Genomic DNA, 20,741 nt, shown 5'->3' with positions numbered 1-20,741 from the left:
GACTCAGTCCAGAATCAGTTGGTTTGCTATATAACCTTGGACTATTAATCTTTCTTAGATCTCAGTCTCCTGATGTGGAAATGAGTGATAGTAGTTTAGTGCTAGTTTAGAGCTAGTTTATTTGGGGGGGGGGCGCTCCAAATTCACTGCAGATGGTGCCTACAGCCATGAAATTGTAAGACACTTACTCCTTGGAAGGAAAGTTATGACCAACATAGACAGCATATTAAAAAGCAGAGACATTACTTTGTCAACAAAGGTCCATCAAGGCTATGGTTTTTCCAGTAGTCTAGTCATGTATGGATATGAGAATTGGACTATAAAGAAAGCTGAGTGCTGAAGAATTGATGCTTTTGAACTCTGGTGTTGGAGAAGACCCTTGAGAGTCCCTTGAACTGCAAGAAGATGCAACTAGTCCATCCTAAAGATCAGTCCTGTGTGTTCATTGGAAGGACTAATGCTGAAGCTGCAACTCCAATACTTTGGCCACCTGATGAGAAGGAAATGGCAACCCTCTCCAGTACTCTTGCCTGGAATATCCCATGGACCGAGGAGCGTGGTAGGGTACAGTCCATGGGGTCGCAAAGAATCGGCACGACTGAGCAACTTCACTTTCACTTTGATGAGAAGAAATGACTCATTTGAAAAGACCCTGATGCTGGGAAAGATTGAAGGCGGGAGAAGGGGACGACAGTGGATGAGATGGTTAGATGGCATCACCGACTTGATGGACATGAGTTTCAGTAAACTCAGGGAGTTGATGATGGACAGGGAGGCCTGGCGTGTTGCGGTCCATGGTGTCGCAGAGTCGGACACGACTGAGCGACTGAACTGAACTGAGAGCTAGTTTACCACTGTTCGGAAGACTGTGTGAATTCATGCATCTAAACCAAATGCCACGCCTGGCACCTAGCGAGCGTGCTTTATAAGCATTGCCAAATGATCAAACTAATCAGAAGCAACACCCTGAGAGCTGAAAGCCTGGTGGGGTGGGGGTGAGGGTTTGTCTTCCCGGGTAGCAAGGAGGCGCTGGAGGGATCGGATTCTTGGCCACAGACCCAACGGAGGATGCTCCAGGAAAAAAAGGGATGGGGCGGGCAGCTGGGAGGTCACAGGCTGAGAACAAGGAGGTCTGGGAGAGTTAAGAGTAAGCAGTTCTACCCACGCGTTTGCACGGGAATGTCTACGGATCTCAACCGCTCTGGGAAACAGGAACAAGAGTGTCAGGCTTGAACGCCACCGCGGCTGGAACCCGTCCTAGGTTTCGCTCCCCCGCCCCGGCCGGCCCGGCCCCGCGTGCCGGCACCCAGTCGGCCCTCGGGCCCCGGGGCGTGGCTCCAGTCGTACGCCCGACCGCCCAGGACTCCAGAACCAGGCCCCAGGCGGCCGCCCGCCGCTCGCTGTCTGAGCAGCCGGGCTTCAGGCCGCCGACTCCCACGCAGCCCAGCCTCGCGAAGGTGCCCGCACTCAGCGAAGACCGGAACTGGCCCCTCGCGGCCGCCGTAGACGCGCCTCTGTTACCATTGTCACCGCTTTTTTTTTTCCCTCCTTCCTCCTTCCTCCCCCCTCCCCCCACCGGAGTTCCCTTTCACTTCCGGGGCACTCTGGATCCGCTGGTTCCGTAACAACATCCCGTTGGCTTCCCTCAAGCGGCGGGACCGGTGCAGCCGCCGCCTCCCAGGAGCGCCGCCCGCCCGGGGCTCACCGCGCTCCTCTCCGGGCCCAGGCTGCCATGGCCACCAACCCGCAGCCACAGCCACCCCCTCCCGCGCCGCCGCCTCCCCCGCCGCAGCCGCAGCCGCCGCCGCCGCCGCCTGGCCCAGGGACTGGCCCGGGCGCGGGCGGGGCCGGGGGAGCGGGCGCCGGCGCCGGGGACCCGCAGCTCGTGGCCATGATCGTGAACCACCTCAAGAGCCAGGGGCTCTTCGACCAGTTCCGCAGGGACTGCCTGGCCGATGTGGACACCAAGGTGCGGGGCGCGCGGGGGAGCTGCGGGCGGGCGGGGACCGGGGACGACCCCGCGGGCTGCCGCCTTGCCGGGCAGGCCGTCGGTGGCCCGCCATCGGTCGGTGGGCCGGCGGCTGCCTCGGCGTCCCCAGCCCCGGGGCTGCTCTGGAGCGCGCCGCCTCCCCACCCCGGAGTTCCCTGCGCAGCCGCTTCCTCTCTGAGGGACCGCTTCGTGCCCGGCGCTGCGCGGGGCTCGCTGTGTTCATTCATTCGCTCAGCCTTTCGTTGGTTTAACAGACTAGCGTTAAGCATCTCCTACGTTCCAGGCACTCCTTAGGTGCTGGGAATATAGGGGTGAGCCACACCGAGTTGCTGTTCTTTTGGAGGCTCGTCTGTACTAAGGCTAACGGCGCTTTCATCTATGATTTCCACTCACCGCCCCGCCCCCCGCCCTTCGCCCCCCGGATTTACTTTGTGTCCCAAGTTATTTTTGGCGTCTCTCTTTTGAAGATTGCTGGTAAGCATCAGGTCTGTGTCCTTCGGAGAAAGCGCTAAATGGTAATGAATCGAATTGTTTGCAGTGTTGCGATGCGGTGAGGGGCGATGGAAAGGTGGGGTACGGAGATGGGGCTTTTGTTTCCTCCAGGGACTCTTGATTTAGTCGCTCAGGCCAAGTAATGTCTCTAAAGTGAGAAGGGAGGAGGGATGAGAGGGGAGGGGTAGAGGAAACTGAGCAAAGGACGGAGGAGGAGGTGACGGCAGACACTGAAGTGGAAGAAGGACTGGGCAAAAGAGTGAGTTGCGAAGAGTAAGGGGTGTATGGGGAAAGGTTCCCTGTACAAAAAGAGCAGGGCTGGGAAGGGAAAAGGAGTATGTACCAAGTGTCAAAGTGAAGAGGGGTTAGCAGGAGCGGGTCAACTTGGGTGGTTCTGCAAAGGCTGAGTAGAGAAAACGGGAAGGTGCATTCAGTAGATGGATGGAAACCCAGTAGGTCTAGAAGCAAGTGCAGCAGGAAGCTTTGGTTGGAAACAGTTGGGGAAAAACTTTTTTAAAATTTAGATCTGGTTTGGTTCATTAGTTCAGAGTTTCGGTGGGGTCAGGGTTTTCACATAACATGTTCAGCTCTTCTAAAGAAACTTGTTTCTTTGAGGAAAGGGCTTTGAGGTGAAGCACACACCATTCCCTTGTCTCCTCTGGGGAAACCTTTCTGACAGTCTGGGGACATCCCTTTTAAAAACTCTGGCCCACCTTGTAGACCAGAAATAGAATGTGCCTTTTGGGGGTGTTGGAGTTTCTGAACCACATGAAATTCAGTTTTCTTGGGGATATTTATTTATGTAGGTAGTAAGTAGTTTGCTCACTTCATTTTAGGGAATATGCGCAACTGCCTGTTTGAAAATGAATGCAGTTGACTTTCTTCCTCCCTCTCCCTTCCTTCCATCCTTTTTTTTTTCCCCACAGGACACGGGGAAGTAAATGTTACCCAGCTGTCAAAAAGTAAAGCTATTTTTTTTTTTTTAATTTGGCAAGTAGAGATTTCACTTTGCTGTCCTTAGAAACCTACAAATCCATGTGTCATCATTGTGTATGCAGATGAAAATTCAAATACACCAGCAGTGGGGGGGGTGGGGAGCTATAGTATTTAAGGCTCAACTTTTTCTGCATCCAAATTCCCTCTGAATATTGTTGTTGTGCCTGTAATAGTCCTGCGAGAGCCTCTCAAAGTAGAGTCCTAAAACATTTCTTGGGGAGAAAGAAAGAAGCACCATTGGTTTGACAATCTAATGATAACTAGGACAAGTACACAGGTTGACATGAACATGCAGCCCCAAAGCCAGCTAATGCTGACCTCTGCTGTGGTCTCCAGATCCCCAGAGCCAGGTTTCAAAGCCATTCCGACCCCTGTGCACCGAGTGGCACGTGAGAAGGGAAAATCAAGGCAGACCCACCTCCTGGGACTCAGCAGGGTGCTCCCTGACCAAGTGAATGTGGCCCCTTTCACTCCAGGTCGTAAAGGCCGGTTTTTGGATACTTTCTCAGCTGGAAATGGCTCCTGGTCACCATAATTATTGTCTATTTCTTTTCAGATTTAAAAGAAACATCAGAGACAGAAATAATGTAAGTTTATTCACCCAACAAATAACTTACTATACACCAGGCATTGTTTTAGGTACCAGGGGACACAGCAGTGAACAGAAAGTCCCTGCTGCTGTAAAGCTCGAAGCCCATAAGAGAAAGTAAATCTCACTCGTGAGAGGTTCTGTGGGAGAGAGAAAGCAGGATGAGGGTGGAAGGGGTTGGTGGTGTGTTTTGCCTAAGTTGTTCAGGCAAGAGCAAATGAAATGACATTTGAGCCATCGCTGAAGGAGCTCTCCAGTGGTGGGGGCTGAAGGTGCCAGCTGGGGAGCACAGCGAGAGCGGGAGGCCTAAGGCAGAGCCTGCTGAGGGAGGAAGGGCTAGAAACTGAGGTAGGAGCCCCCTGCCACCCTCCCTTTACAGAGCTGCCGGAGCCCTGGTAAGTTTGGCACTCACTGGAGCTGAGAAGCCACTGGCAGGTGTTAGAGCAGAAGAAGGATGCGATCTGACTTCCATCTTAGATGGCTTGACCTTGTGGAGCCATTAACAGTACCCCCTTTACTTCAGACGTGACGTGGTTTGGACAGTAAATGACGTGGTCCCCCTAACTTTAGAAGATCGGCACGAGCTGCACTGTGGAAAACAGACTTCAGACAGCAAGGGTAGACTAGATGCAGGCCAGTGTGCAGCTGTAATCTGGGCAGGAAAGGAGGATGCTCTGGACAGGCGTGGTAGCAGTGGAGGGGATGGGAGGTGCTCAGGTTCTGGCTGTATTCTGAGGCTAATGCCGGCGGGATTTGCTGCTGTTTCGGGTGAGGAGTGGAAGAGAAGGAGTCATGACGATGTGAAGGCTTTTGGCCAGGAGCTTATTGGAAAAGACTCTGATGCTGGGAGGGATTGGGGGCAGGAGGAAAAGGGGATGACAGAGGATGAGATGGCTGGATGGCATCACCGACTCGATGGACGTGAGTTTGAGTGAACTCTGGGAGTTGGTGATGGACAGGGAGGCCTGGCGAGCTGCAGTTCATGGGGTCGCAAAGAGTCGGACATGACTGAGCAACTGAACTGAACTGAACTGGACTGGAAAAAAGAGATAGCTCTCCCCAGAAGAGTAATGGAGCCCAAAATATTATCGCAGTCACTAGGCTTTTTTACCTAAACGAGAACTTAGAAACCAAGAGATTTAACTTTTATAGTTCAAGTTGAAGGTTGTTTTATAAGCAAGTAGAGTGCTAAATACATTGTGACATTTGAGCCTAATGTTTCTGAGGTTTGGGAATATTGGGAAGAATAATTGTGTTTTAGAATCATTGGGGAGAAAATTAGTTTTGTTCATATGAATTTTGGATAAATGGAGAGGAACATGAGAAATGATCATGAGACTAGTTTTGGTCAGATGGAATATTTGTTGTTCAGTCACTTAAGTTGTGTCCAACTCTTTGCGACCCCTAGGATTACAGCTCGCCAGGCTTCCCTGTCCTCTGCTATCTCCCAGAGTTTGCTCAAATTCATGTCCATTGAGTCGGTGATGCTATCTAACCATCTCATCCTCTGCAACCCCCTTCTCCTTTGCCTTTAATTGTTCCCAGCTAAATATAGGTATAGAATAGAGGATAGAATATAAAGGATAGAACATAGGTATTAGCAAAATTCTGGTAATTGGAAGGGGTAAAGGGGTGTCACAGAGGGATAAAATCTTTCTCATCTCCATTACCTAGATGGTTACCCAGTCATCTCATCTGATAACTATTTTTTAATTGCTTATCTGCCTAGCAGTGTGAAAACAAAGACTAAAAGAGTGAGAGAAGGCTTACACTTCAGTAAGGAGATAAATATGCCCCCCTCCCTAAAATACAATACAACACAAGAATTGCTTGAATGAGAGTGTGTATCAGAGACGGTTGGTACATGGGAGAAGGGCCATGGAAGTCTACCTTGGGAGTCAGGATGGCTTTACGGGTTAGGTGAGCTCTGAAGGCGAGAAATTTGCCAGATGGACAGGGAGAAGGAGTGGTAGGTGTACACCATTGAAATAATGAGAACTTGTGAAGAGTAAACTTTGAGGGGTAAGGGAGCAAACAGCAGAATCGGAGGTTGTACAGTTTTGCTTAAAAGTCATTCCGGAATACTCAGACTTATCTACATTAAAAGTCACATAAAAGATGTAAAGAGCACGCGTGGTGGGGACAGCTTGTAGGAAGGAAGCGTGCAGTCAGACAGTCCTTCCAGGCAGCATAGAAATGGCCTGTTAGTGTGGGTCCTCTGTCCTGCTTCTTGTGTACCAGTAGTGCTCAGCTTTAGCACAGCTGACATCTTGGGCTGGATAGGCCTTTGTGGGGGGGGACTGTCCTGTGCGTGGTAGGATGCCACTAGCAACTCCCCTCAGCAGTGACAGTCAGAGATATCTCCAGGCATTGCCAGGGGTCACCTGGGTGGGGGTGGAGTGGGGGGAGGCAAAATTGCTTCCAGTTAGGAACCAGTGCCTTATATCTAATGTAACACCTGGTTCCAGCAGTTGTCCCTTCCTGATTTCTCTTGGATCCATGCCTTTCAGCCCATTTTTGCCACTCCAGTACAGATTTTCATTCTTCTAGTTATTGCCTGCTTTCCTGCAAATATCTTGAGTCTATTTACTCTCTCACCGTAGGAATATCAGGTCAACTATCACATATCATGCTGCTCTTATGTGCTGTGGGTTCCCATTCTCTCTCCCATAATTCCAGGCTTCATATATGAGTCCCCAAATTCTTCCAAACCCTGGTTCCAGGTTATGTTTCCAGTCTCATTTCTCTGTTTTGCATTTAATGGTTTGGGGGCTCCCCAACTCTCCTGACTCCGTGTTTTCTCATCCACCTGCTCTGACATTGCTCCCTGTACCTGTGCAGCCCACCTTTCCTTGTCCCAGCTGTGTTGTGAAACTTTGAAGGTCTAACTGGGGTGCCCTATTCTCAATGAAGGCTCACTTCCTGTCTGCTCTTCTCCATGTCTTCACTCCAAATCATCTAACAGTAACACTTCTTGGTATCTTATCTTCTAGTCTCTTGTCTGTAATTAGCTATATCTGTCTTTGTATTGATCTGTAAACATTTTGTTTTAGATAAATGGTATTTGAATGTCTTGTATTATCCTGAAGCAGAAGGATAATACAAGGTTGTCAAACTATGAAACTTTGTTGCCACATTGATGCTGTGAGAAATGTTAACACTGCTAAAGATACTCAGATTCCTGAGACTATGGATATTAGTGTTGATATTGTGTAACAGTGAGGTTTTTAACATTGATATCTTTCTTTCTCTCTAGCCTGCCTATCAGAATCTGAGACAGCGTGTTGACAACTTTGTTGCAAACCACTTAGCAACTCATACATGGAGTCCCCACCTCAACAAGAACCAGCTTAGAAACAATATTCGCCAGCAAGTGCTCAAGTAAGTCTCAGAACTGCAGAGTTCCTAGGAAGGCTTGAGAATGTCAGTGTGCCTTACCTGAAAGCAGAGACATTTGCAGAAGTTTGTTCACCTTGTGATAATTTTGTCAGGTCTAGTGTGGCTACTTCATACAATGATACAGTGTAATTTTAGAGTAGACTCTAAATCGCTTCACATTTCCCTCATAAATTTGACAGTCTGATTGTTCCTATAGACCTTTGGAAATAGTGAAGGAGTGACTATGTGACTTCAAAAAAAAGCCCTCTAGATCTGATGTGAATGGATGGCAAATGCCAGGTTGGTCAGTGTGTCCTATACAGTTACATTTACAGTTACTTTTTTGGTCCTGAAAGAGTAGGCTTTATTATTCCTGGTTTACAAATAAAGACATTAAAGATGACTGAAATTGAAACATTTTCTCCTGATTTGAGACAGTGTCTTCTATGTTCTAATACAATTGCTTGCTTTTTTTTTCTTTTTCTTTTTCCTGGCTGAGTGTGGCTTGTAAGATCTTAGTTACCCTGTCAGCGATTGAACCTGGCTCTAGCAGTGAAAGCGCTGAGTCCTAACCCCTGGACCACCAGGGACTTTCCTGGTTTGTGTTTGTTTTGTTTTTGTTTTTAATTTTCCTGTGATTTTGCCTGTGGGTTTCAGTGATGATATAACCAGAAAGGGAATGGTGTCATTTGGACCTGTCAGAGTCCTTTTCTTGGCAAACACAAAGAGAGTGAGAAAAGCCAGAATGTTTAGATGGACCTAAAAAGATCATATTTGTTCCCCCAAAGAGCAGATTTACAATATTGTCCATGAATGTAAGTATTCACCAGGGTTAGAAGAATTGAACCCTCTTTCCCTGCCTCACACCCCAGAAAAGCTGACTGCATTATTTTAAAAATGCTTTATTCTTCCTGCCTTGAGAAATATTTATGTTCAGGTTCATCTGCTGGGATGAAATGTGGCTTTTTAAACAGTTAAACAAATGTGATTTATAGTTGTGTGCTTAGTCCCTCAGTCGTGTCTGACTCTTTGCAACCTCATGGACTGTAGCCTGCCAGGCTCCTCTGTCCATGGGGATTCTTTAGGCAAGAACACTGGAGTGGGTTGCCATGCCCTCCTCCAGGGGATCTTCCCAACCCAGGGATCGAACCCACATCTCCTGCATTGCAGGCAGATCTTTACCGTCTGAGCCACCAGGGAAGCACAATTTATAGCTGTTGCCCCTCAATTCCCTCTTGTCCCTCAGGAACCTTGCAAACCTACCTAGTGTATTGCTCCCTTGATAGTTCACCCACAGGAAGCCCCACAAATAAAACTTTACACTCTGATTCAAAGACCCATTTAGCCACAGGTAATCCTAGAAACCAGGAACCTGGGGCTCAGACTGCGTGTCCTAGTAAATAAGAGAAGGGAAGAGGGAAATTTGACAGTAGGTTTGTTGTCTACATTTTAAAAGATATTCAGGAACCTGTGAAAGAGTCCAGGTGAGATCACAAGACGCCATTAGAAGGCTGCATCTGATGGCTTCTGGGGAGAAGTCAAGGCCTTTCCTGTTGGGCAGCAGGCCTAGGGGCTTCCTCATTTCCAGCCCTGCAGGAGAACAGTAACCAAAACAAGGGGTAGGGCGCTAGGGGTCAAGTCAGAGGCCAGGGGTCAGTCGGGGGCCAAGGGTGGGGGGTGGCGGTGGCAGGAGGCTCACAGACATTATCCACAGTTACAGAGCACCAGCCCGCAACCGTGTGCATAGCTGCCTCCTTTTTCACAAAGAATAACATTGTTTTAAAAGCGTGTTTGGAAAGGGGAGGGTCTTAGATTCTCTTTTTGTGTTTGGAAAGGGGAGGGTCTTAGATTCTGTCTTTTTCTTCATTTGTTAAGAGAGTGAATGGAAGGCACATTTCTTGAAATTGACTCCTTAGCACAGCAAAACCTTTACAGCTGGGAAGCAGTCATTTGTTCTGTTCTTTAAAGAGCTAAACTCAATCTTGCCCATGTAAAATCAAGCGCTTAAAATTGTTGTACCAACATATGACGTTGTTTTCACAGAACCTTGTTTGGTGAGGGATTGCTGGGCACTGCAGTAGCGGGTGCTTGTGACTGTCGGCAGTTAACACTAGGGCAGTCTGCCTGTGGGTGATGAGGACCCTCCTCTATGCACTAGAGCGGGCGAATTGTCGTCGCTTGGGTAGTTTAGGCATTGCTCTTACTGGGACATCTGTACATTTTCTTCCAGCTACTTTACTTATTTTTAGTTGAACTGTTCCTTCATTTAAATTACATTAGTAAATTTATGTCTCTTAAATAACATTTTTAAGTTACTCTAAAGAAAGGGTAACTTTTAGTTGTGTCTGGAGATGGCTGGATGGCATCACCGACTCAATGGACGTGGGTTTGGGTGATCTCCGGAAGTTGGTGATGGACAGGGAGGCCTGGCGTGCTGCAGTTCATGGGGTCGCAGAGTCGGACACGACTGAGCGACTGAACTGAACTGAACTGAACTAATGGTATAGGGCCTCCCTGGTGGCTCAGTGTGTGAGAATTCACCTGCCAGTGCAGGAGATGTGGGTTTGATCCCTGGGTCAGGAAGATCCCTTTGAGAAGGAAATGGCAACCCACTTCAGTATTCTGCCCAGGAAATCCCATGGACAGAGGAGCCCAGCGTCTGTAGTTCATGGGATTGCAACAGAGTCAGACACAATTTAACGACTAAACAACGACAACTACTAATGGTATAGAAACGTATTTGCACCTATAAATATAATTTCAGATCATTTTTTTTTTGCATATACTTTGAGAAATACTCAATTGACTCAGATTGAACTGTTTACAGTTGCCATTTTCATAAGACAAGATAGTTTAATGTCTGCAATTTTGCATGGTTCAGTAACCAATCTGCCAGCTCAATAGTTTAAAAAAAGTTTTACTCTGTTTATGCATTCATTTGTACAACAGAACCTTAAAATGCAAGGGAGCTCAGAAATGATGACCTGAACTGTACAGTGTTTAAAGGAAGACAAGAAAGTAGCTTTAACCAAGACAGTGCCAGCTGCTGGCATTTTGGCTTTGCCCTTGAACCTGGAGCTATGACTTCTCCCCTCCTCTGGTGAGGCAGCCCCGGCTGCACCCACACGTCACTGAAATGAACCCACGAGGAGCAGTGTGGTTGTTAGTGTGGGCCTCCATTTCTGAGATCAGAGTGGACCTCTGAGTGAGCAAGGACATAAGTACACGGAGGCCCAGAACATAGGCATCAGGGAAAGAGACTGAAGCAATCACTTGAAGGGTGTGTTTTATTTTGTGCCTTTGTGCTTGCACCTTAGAACATTTTTCAGATTGCTTGTCCTCGCTTCTTTTCCACCTGCTACATTTTAAAGACACCTCTAAGATGTAACGGTGTTCAGAGGATTCGCTTTTTTTTTTTTTTAGTAATCTTAGAACTTTAGAAAGCAGGTTACCTACTTTGTGCAATGGTGTCTCATTTTTCTCTATGGCCCACATAAATGGAATTGTAGTATCCCAGGGCTGCGAGGTGCGTCGGGAAAGGCGAATTGCATCCATCCTCCACTGCAGACAGCACGGCCCTCAGACATAGCCCTGCAGGGAGTAGAGAGAGACACCTCAGCCCTGTGCAGGGACAGCTGGAAGCCTCAAACCCGCTCTCCCAACACTGTCCAGAGAACTGTGACCGCTCAGCTCCTCTGTTAGAAAGAAACAAGTGCGATTCTTCAAATAAATGCATGTCCTCCTATTTTGTTCCGAGGCCTCTGTGGTTTTCTTCGTGTTTCAGGCTTTGTTGGCCCTTTTGCTCCTCTGTCTCTTACATGTGATATTTCTTTGAACACATTGTTCCCTTCTCTTCTTTGGAAATTAGGACTCAGGTTAAATGTCTTCTCCTTTGTAAAGCATTCGCATGTCATCTCAGGGATCGCTAATAATGACAATATTCTTTTCTCATAGTGTATTGTATGTCCCAGCGGCTGTCATGTTGTGTTTTGTGTCTCTCACCCCCACCAGAACAGAGACCAGGTCTGATTTGCAGTGGCTCAGTAGCTAGTGTGGTGCCTGTTGTGTATAAGACACTTAGAACATAATTGTTGAATGAATAAATCGTTTAGTCTTTAAGGCAAGAAGATAATAAGAAGGCCAAAAGTCTTAAGCTTTGTTTTTGTTCTTCTAAAGTTTTCCTTTTTTTTTTTTCTTTTTTGTAAGTTTGGGGAAATGGCACTTGGTGTGTATTCTTCAGTTTTCGTGGACACACTAATACTTATGAGAGACTTACATCTTTCCGTTTAAAAAAAAAAAAAAAAGTTGTAGAATCCATAGGTTTATTTCGGGCCTAGAATTCAGCTCTAGTGGTCATTTATTCCTGTCTGCCATGGGCAGGATTGAGGTAAGATAAGCGCCACCTACAAGCCTGGCCTTTAGCTACTGTGCTCTGTCTCGTCCTAAAGGCGTTTTGTTTTGCTTGTGTTCTGTCTGCTTTAGTATCTCCACTAGACGCAGTGGAGATGTGACATGTTTCATGTAATTTTTTTTTTTGCAGTATCCTTTGTTAAATGCCAGTGTAGTGTGAATCTCATTTTCTGTTGTGTACTCTTCTTGTAATCCAAGGAGAATGGAGAGAAGGCAGTTTAAGAACATATATGTAATTGATACAGCTTTACTTAAAAGGAGATTGTTTAATACTACCTTAATTTTCGTTTTTGTTTTTTCACCTTTCTGTAAATTATCCTGTGTTTCAGATCAGGAATGTTGGAGTCTGGTATTGACCGAATTATTTCTCAGGTTGTGGATCCAAAGATCAACCACACATTCAGACCTCAGGTGGAGAAAGCTGTGCACGAGTTTCTGGCCACACTCAATCATAAGGAGGACACGAGTAGCAGCACAGCCCCTGATGATGAGAAACCGGACTCTTCCACCGTCACACAAGGTGCTTCGCTTTCATTCTTGGCCAGTTCCGTTGCTTTTCTTCTTGTGCTGATTACCACGTCAGGGGTATTTAGTTTGTTAAAATATTTCTCTTTTTGGCCACTCTCATGAAATTGTAATTTTTTTTTAATTTAAATTTATTTATTTTAATTGGAGGCTACTTTACAATATTGTATTGGTTTTGCCATACATCAACATGAATCCGCCATGGGTGTACACGTGCTCCCCATCCTGAACCCCCCTCCCACCTCCCTCCCCATACCGTCCCTCTGGGTCATCCCAGTGCACCAGCCCCAAGCATCCAGTATCATGCATTGAACCTGGACTGGCAATTCGTTTCTTATATGATATTATACATGTTTCAATGCCATTCTCCCAAATCATCCCACCCTCTCCCTCTCCCACAGAGTCCAAAAGACTGTTCTATACATCTGTGTCTCTTTTGCTGTCTCCCATACAAGGTTATCGTTACCATCTTTCTAAATTCCGTATATATGCGTTAGTATACTATATTGGTGTTTTTCTTTCTGGCTGACTTCGCTCTGTACAATCAGCTCCAGTTTCATCCACCTCATTAGAACTGATTCAAATGCATTCTTTTTAATGGCTGAGTAATACTCCATTGTGTATATGTACCACAGCTTTCTTATCCATTCATCTGTAGTTATTTTAATTATCACCCAGATTCTTAAACTGGCATAACAGTTCTTTTTTTAAAAAATAATAGTTATTTTAATAATGTAGTGGATGGGTGTGTGTGTGTTTCAGTAGAGGCAATAATTACAATAATTAGAGAACATATTCTTCTTCTGGGAACTAGACTGTTCCCACATTTGCATAGTGCCTAAGATCCTGTATTACAGAGGTAGAGAATTGAGAGTGTGTTCAGTCTCAGCACCAGTACCTGAAAGACCAAAAGTGTATGTGTGTGTGTGTCACATAAAACTGACGGTGGCAGGTGGCCTTGAATCTGCAGAGGGCTTTACCTTCTGCACAAATTTGTTCTAAAACGTGTCTTTCCCTCCAAGGTGTCCCTGCCCCCGGGCCCAGTGCAAACGTGGCCAGTGATGCCATGTCCATCTTGGAAACCATCACGTCTCTCAACCAAGAAGCTAGTGCTGCCAGGGCTTCAACAGAGACATCGAATGCCAAGACCAGTGAGAGAATGTCCAAAAAAACCCCATCTCAGGCAAGCACTGACGCTAGTGCTGAGAAAGAGAGGACTTCAGAGGACACAGCTGATAAAGAAAAATCTACACCCGACTCTGTAGGGGAAGGGCAGGAAGCTGCCCCTCGGTCTGAAGAACTTAGTGATCCCCCTTGTCCAGCTGAAGAAATGAAAAATCACACAAGAGAAAGCACTAGTTCAGTTCTGCTCAATAAGGATGCTCAACAAGAAAGCAGTGACCAAAAAAGCAAATCAGCAGATAAAGGTGAAAAGAAGCCAGACAGCAATGAAAAGGCAGAAAGAAAGAAAGAGAAGAAGGAAAAGACTGAAAAGAAAACCGATCACTCAAAAAGGAGCGAAGATGTGCAAAGAGCAAAAGATGAAAAACAAGCAAAGGATAAAGAAGTAGAATGTTCAAAACTTCCTTCAGAAAAAACCAACAGTAAAGCTAAAACCGGTGAAGGAACAAAAGAAGGTAAAAACTTGGAAAAGTCTACAGCAGTTTAAAGAACAAAGGGTGTCCGTTGAGGGCACATCAAACTTGCCTTCAAAGTTTTGTAAATATATTTGCTACTTGTGTTTTAAAATCCTGAAAACTTATATTCTCTTTGCTGAAAGATGAGCATTAAGCATTTGTATATTTCCTTTCATTCTCATGTGCCAGTTGACAATGCAAATGAACAGAGACACTCTAAGCCTTATTATTTAACTCATAATTTATTCACATACATTATTCTAAGCCAATTAATTGTATATCCTAATCTTTAAAATATTAGTGAATATTTCAGTTACATAATATTTGCTTTTTGTATATCATTCACATCATGAATTGTCAGTTTTATTAGTTTTATAGGCTAACCTTGCCTTTCTGTTTTCTGAAAACAGCTCTACCTTATTTGATATTGGTTACTAATGGTGAGAGATTATTTCTGAAGTTGAAGTTCTTTGAGCAGTTAAAGCAGAAAAATGTTAATGTACTTTAGGAATCGGGTGCTGATTTTGTTGTTACCACAAGACGATTTGTTTTCTATGTTTCATTTTCTTGTAGATTTCTCTTTGATAGATTCTGATGTGGATGGACTTACAGACATCACAGTTAGCTCCGTCCACACCAGTGACCTTTCGTCTTTTGAAGAAGACACTGAGGAGGAGGCTGTGATGTCTGAGAGCATGGAAGAAGGAGAGATTACATCAGATGGTAAAGCATTTTACTTAGTAAAGCCTCTGTGAAGCTTCCTGTTGAGCAGTATTTGTATGTTCAGATGGCTGTGTCGTGAAAGACAGTGTGGCGCCATGGCAGGAGCTTGGGACTTTTAGTTGGAAGATTTGTTTCTGAGTCCCAGCTCCAAGATTGTCTGTCTGAGTGAGCTTGGTAAGTTACTAAACCTCAACAGGCTTAGGTTCTCCATCTCTTACCTCCACTCCCTAGGATTGTCACAAGAGTTGGATGAGATCATGTTTGAACATGCCATATTTGGTAGTGTTTGGAGGGACACAGTCCACAAGACTGCCCTCACTTTATGGTTTCTTACAGCTAAGGGACACATTAAAATCAGCCAAGGGGAGAGGCAATAGGCTATATCGTCTGTCACCAGGAATGACATAGTCACCAGGAGTCATGAAGCTAGTGAGCACAGTACCATTTGAAACCCACATCCGGGCTTCTAACTAATACCTTACGTTGCTCTTTAACATGTGATTAAATATTTGTTTATGATTTTTTGAAAAGTAAAAGATGTTGAACATTATTTGCAATTGCCTGCAGATAGCATCTGGTAAATTTGCCACTGACTCTTGAATTGAGCCCACCTGCCAATGCAGGAGACATAAGAGACATGGGTTCAGTCCTTGGATCAGGAAGGTCCCCTGGAGGAGGGCATAGTAACCCACTCCAGTATTCTTGCCTGGAGAATCCCATGGACAGGAGCCTGGTGGGCTACAGTCCATGGGGTTGCACAGAGTCAGACACAACTGAAGCGACTTAACACATACTTGAATTAGGATATCTGTAGAGAAAATCATAGGCAAGAAAAAAGTAGGAAGTTTCAGTGCTGTAAATGCATTAATATTTTTCAGTTGCTCCCATTTTTCATCATTTTCTTAGTATTCATTTAAAAAACTGACTTAGTAGCCTCCAAAATGCAAGGGTAGCACTTCTCACTCTTCATAATTATCCTCATGAGGTCATTTCTGAGTACTGATGGAAGAAGAATGCTCTTATCCTGTGAACATTCCACTTTCTCCGACAGAACGGAAATCTTACTTCTAGATGCTTTATTGGGTCTTTTCAAGGTTTTTCCTGGACAGAGCTAGATTTTCTGTGTATGGGATCCAAAAGTAAGAAGACTGCTTTTATAAGAGTACTAAGCAATACTTAGTACCACTTCATTGCTTCTTGCTGTGTCATGGGAAACTTTTCTTCCTTCCCAGGGTAGAGGGGTTTTAGTATATACTTGCTGTAGGTCCAATTATTGGTTCTTGCCTCTTCCATAAGCGAAAGATCATAAATGGTCATTAAAATCTCAAGTTTAAAGTGTGGCTTGAAGGGAATTTGTTCAGCTTAATACTGGTAAAGTATTCATGCCAAGTCTGTTGACATACAAATGAGGATTAACTATTTGTCCAGGAAACATAAGTAACTCTTAAGGTCTAATTTTTCTTTTTGATATGTGAGACGCTGAAAGAAAGAAACAGTATGTGAATCAGGAGGACGTCTTGGTGGTCCATTGGTTAAGACTCTGTGCTTCCTGTTCAGGGGGCATGAGTTTGATCCCTGCCCTGAGAAATTCTGCATGCCATGTGGCATGGCCAAAGAAGCAAACAAAAGAAAATTTAAATAAATAAAGATATGAATTATAGCCTTTAAAATTTTCTGAATTTTCACATACTGATACTTCTCCTGTTGGACCTACAAATACCCTTAAACTACTTTGATATAGCTTTTGCCACTTGATGTTGATGTTAATTGCTGATTGACAGCAAAGCTCTTCTTTCTACTGACTTTCTTCCAGATGAAGAGAAGAACAAGCAAAACAAAACGAAAACTCAAACCAATGATCCCAGTGAAGGAAAAGCAAAAAATGTGCGGCATGCTTATGTTCACAAACCATATCTTTACTCAAAGTATTATAGTGATTCTGATGACGAACTTACTGTGGAACAACGGCGGCAGTCTATCGTAAGTCAGATTTGAGCTCTTGTTATGTTAACCTATTAAATCAGGTTGGCATAACTTGACTAGTCTGTTCACAGGCTACTGGTGAGCATTCGAAATGGTGACTTATAGGTTCCACCTTCAGGAACCTTGTCATTTAGGCAGAATAGATAAAAACATGATGGAGCTGTTCATATCATCATGATTGGTGAAAAACTGGTAACACCCTTGTTGTTTCATAGTATGGAAATGTTTGACCCGAGTATGGATCCAGCCATAAAGAGAGATGGCATCAGCCGTTAACATATTATTAGGAGGGAAGCACAGTCATCCGCATATTTCCTTCATTTGATAGTACTTCTAAGATGTAGCACTGAATTATTAACAGCTTTTTAGAGAAACTGCTACCTCATTGTATGTATACATCAGTTTTAATAAGTTGGCTTACAATTTCAGAAACATTAAAATGTGAAAAGTTGTGAAACAAAGAATAAGGAAATACTACTCCATTAAAAATGATTTGAAGGAAGCGCACCGAAATGTTAATGGTGGCTTCTCTCTTAAGAGGTTAGTTGATCAGGAGTTAGGCTTATGCTTAGGGTATTTGATACTTTGAGGCTTTGAGTTCCGGGCAGGAAAGAGATGGTAAAGTAACACAATGACTGGATCCTCCCAGGTTTGAAATACAAATACAGGAAGTCCCACACCCAAACCCTGGGTCCTGAGAGTATAGCTAGCAAGTAACATTTATTGTAGGACCATCCTGTTACCTGAATCTGCATTTCAGCTTTCTTTGAGAAAATCAGATAATTATAAAGACCTACCTCTACACTTGATGTTCATAGATATTTTTATAGGTAGCCTTTTAATTGGAATAACAGTTTTATTAAACCACCATTTCCCCAAATGATACCTTTAAATTGATGGCATTCTGAAAGTTAGTAAGGGAGAAATGTCACCTTCTGCCTCTTTTGAAACACATGCGCACACATAGATGTGTTTATAGTGGTATGTGTGCACTGTTACAGAGCCCATTAATTTGTAAGAACATCTGAAGGGCAAGCATATTTTATTTCAGGGTGTTTTTGCTCTTACTTGAGAATCTGCCAGCATAATTATGAATATTTTGTGGTTTTAGGCTAAAGAAAAAGAAGAGAGACTTTTAAGAAGGCAAATTAATAGAGAAAAACTTGAAGAGAAACGAAAACAGAAAGCAGAAAAGACAAAGTATTCAAAAGCTAAGACTCAAGGTATAAGAGATCTTAACTTTCAATATTTTAAACTACGTACTTACCTCATTGACTTCTAGATATCAAGACAGCTTATGAGATACGATTATAAAATAAAGTGATAAAAATTGTATCTTAGATTTTTTAAACTATATATTTTAAGATGTTTAAGATTTCCTTTTTAATCTGATGTCTTTAGTCACTTGTTTATTATATTTCTATATCTAAGTTAAACATTCTATCACAGACCAGATTACACAACTCACATAATAGCAGTTTATTTCCCAGTGATTATGGAATGAGTTATCACTGGAAAATTTATTGTTAACCTGTGAGTCCTCAAGCCTTGCAGTGATATTAATGGAATTCATCTATACTTACATTAACTAAAATGTCAAACATTTATCTGGAATATTTCACTGGACAAAATTGAACTTCCTCTGGACACTCATCTTGTTTGATGTAAAATACACACATGTACATGTATGAGCACTTTAAAAATATAAGACTTCTCCATCTACATAAAATGTTTTTATTCCAATACAACTTAGAGATATTGAAGCTATTTTTTATTTTTACAGTGATTAGAAAATCTTAATGAAGAATAAAGATTATACTGTTTATAAAACTGTGTTCTGAAACATAGTTTGTTGATTGCTTCTTCCCCAGGCAAAGGTAATGTAGACTTAGAAGAATCATCAACAAAAGGTTTGGAACCCAAAGCCCCCCGAATTAAAGAAGTCCTTAAAGAACGGAAAGTTTTAGAGAAAAAGGTAGCCTTAAGCAAAAAAAGGAAAAAGGATTCCAGGTACGTATTATTTGGCCACATTCACATTATAATATTCTCTCGACAAGCTTCCAGAAGAGAGGCATTGAAAATGACAGGAAAGAGTCAGACCTTGAATGTATGTATTATTCCATGTTTATGAAATAACATGGAATAGGGTTTTCTTTTCAGTATCATAATTCATTGTATTAATAGCTATGATATTTCAAAACACCGTGTACTAATCTTTTTCTTTTGTGGGGGTGGGGGCAGACTTTATTTGATAATCCGATGGAACCACTGGACTCTCTGCCCAGAGAAATGCACGTGCATAAGCACAGAGTTGTCCGTAGAGTCTCAGAGAGTGTGTAGACCCTCTGGAAGCACGCGGGAGCCAGTCCCCTTCTGGACATTCAGTCACCTCTTGCTGACGGCACTGCCTCCATTCTCTAGTCTTTCCACACACTTCACTAGTATCTCAGGCTTCTCCCCGTAAACCAGCGTTCCAAGCCAGACGTTGTTTTTAGCACCTCGTGATCACGGTTAATTCTGTAAGAATTACACAGCTGAAGAGACTCAGGGTGGCTGTGTAGGCGTGGGCTATAGCATTATTGGGCTACCAGCAACATGCAGTTCTGTAACTTTATCTTAGACTTGAAGGTAACTAAATCAGTGATTTTAGCTGAGCCAATAATCTGCAGAACTTAGTGAGAGGAGGTGGCTCTCATTTTTCTTACAGACTTTAGCCTTCTCGATCTGAATAAATAGAACTACTCTGTTTATTCAGAAGATAAGACTTTCAAAATGAAATTGTAGCCTATGTCATATTCATCTTTAAGCGACAAATCACAAATTTTTGTTTCAAGAATACTTTCCTGTAGGACCAAGAGTGGTCCACTTCACATTTGGGGTTTAGCTCTTCACTGTCAACCAAGAACGGGATTTAATTTGAAGTGCACAAGTCTCTAAGTACAAATTAAGTGTTTTGTAGTAAAGAAAAGCTAAGCTTTTTTTAAAATCTTCCTGAGAAATTTAAATCACATTTTTTGGTCCAAAGTTCTTATTTCACATTTTGCCCCACCTAGGAACATTGATGAGAACTCTAAAAAGAAACAGCAATCTGAAGAAGATTCCAGAGAAACACTCAAAACAAGTGAGGTATGTCTTAATTAGTAAAACCCCACGTCAAATGCTCTTCTGTTAAGCCATTCAGTTATTTGTAGTAAACAAATGCAGTCTGATTTTTTTTTTCCTACTTTGAGTAAAGTCTTTTACATTCAACATTCCAGCACTGCCATCCTATTATGGTCTAAATTCTTCATTTTGGCAAGTTGATTCTTGTGATCTTTTATCTGGATAATAGTTACTTTTCTTCTCCTTTCTCTTCCCCCAAATCCCCCACCTCTTGTTCTTAAATTGACGATAATAAAATAGCCAGGAATAATAATGAAAAAGAGGAAAAAGCTAAAATCCCTCCACTAACAAATTATCATTGTTTTCCATTTCTCACCCACATATGTTCATAATTTTGTAGAGCAAATGTAATCTTGCATAGTGTTTTTAACATCCCCCCATACTCAGTTCACACTGTAACTTCCTAATTAATATATTCTGATGATTATATAGCTTACATTGAATGAATATACTGTAATTTAAGCATTTCCTTATAGTTGAACACTTAGACTGCTTTTTAAGATGTGATCATTTTAAATAGTAAAAGTAGGTAGATAAAAATACCCTCAAAATGTTCAGTAAGTACATTTCTTCTCCTTTTTACTTGTGATAAACTTCTGTTTTCACTGGGTTTTAATCTTTCTATATGCTTTCATATTTATAATTCTATAGCTGAACTATTGAATATCTTAACACTTCTAAAGGAAGCAGTAATTATTTAGTAATTATTTATTCATACCCAGTAAATATTCTTGATGTCTTTATGTAGATATTAGAGTCATTTAGTATATTCTGATATCCTAATGTCATATTATTAATATTTAATGAGAAATTCCTGTGGAAAATGATCTTGTAAGATTGTATTCACATTAATTCG

At 43.2% G+C, this 20,741-nt stretch overlaps 1 protein-coding gene across 1 annotated transcript in view; it reads left to right on the top strand.

The window, feature by feature from the left end:
* Nucleotides 1,603-20,741, top strand: part of BOD1L1 (biorientation of chromosomes in cell division 1 like 1) — a 54,997-nt gene continuing 35,858 nt past the window's right edge. The window contains exons 1-9 of the mRNA XM_018049736.1: nucleotides 1,603-1,969; nucleotides 7,324-7,448; nucleotides 12,185-12,375; nucleotides 13,403-14,017; nucleotides 14,591-14,740; nucleotides 16,554-16,720; nucleotides 17,835-17,946; nucleotides 18,595-18,733; nucleotides 19,777-19,849. Of these exons, the coding sequence (XP_017905225.1) occupies nucleotides 1,733-1,969; nucleotides 7,324-7,448; nucleotides 12,185-12,375; nucleotides 13,403-14,017; nucleotides 14,591-14,740; nucleotides 16,554-16,720; nucleotides 17,835-17,946; nucleotides 18,595-18,733; nucleotides 19,777-19,849 (1,809 nt within the window). The 5' untranslated portion in view covers nucleotides 1,603-1,732. The remainder of the gene's footprint in view (nucleotides 1,970-7,323; nucleotides 7,449-12,184; nucleotides 12,376-13,402; nucleotides 14,018-14,590; nucleotides 14,741-16,553; nucleotides 16,721-17,834; nucleotides 17,947-18,594; nucleotides 18,734-19,776; nucleotides 19,850-20,741) is intronic.

The sequence above is a fragment of the Capra hircus genome, chromosome 6 (assembly GCF_001704415.2).
Source record: "Capra hircus breed San Clemente chromosome 6, ASM170441v1, whole genome shotgun sequence".
Classification (NCBI taxonomy): Eukaryota; Metazoa; Chordata; class Mammalia; order Artiodactyla; family Bovidae; genus Capra; species Capra hircus.
The sequence above is the reverse complement of the archived record's forward strand: the minus strand, read 5'-3'. Positions and strand labels throughout refer to the sequence as shown.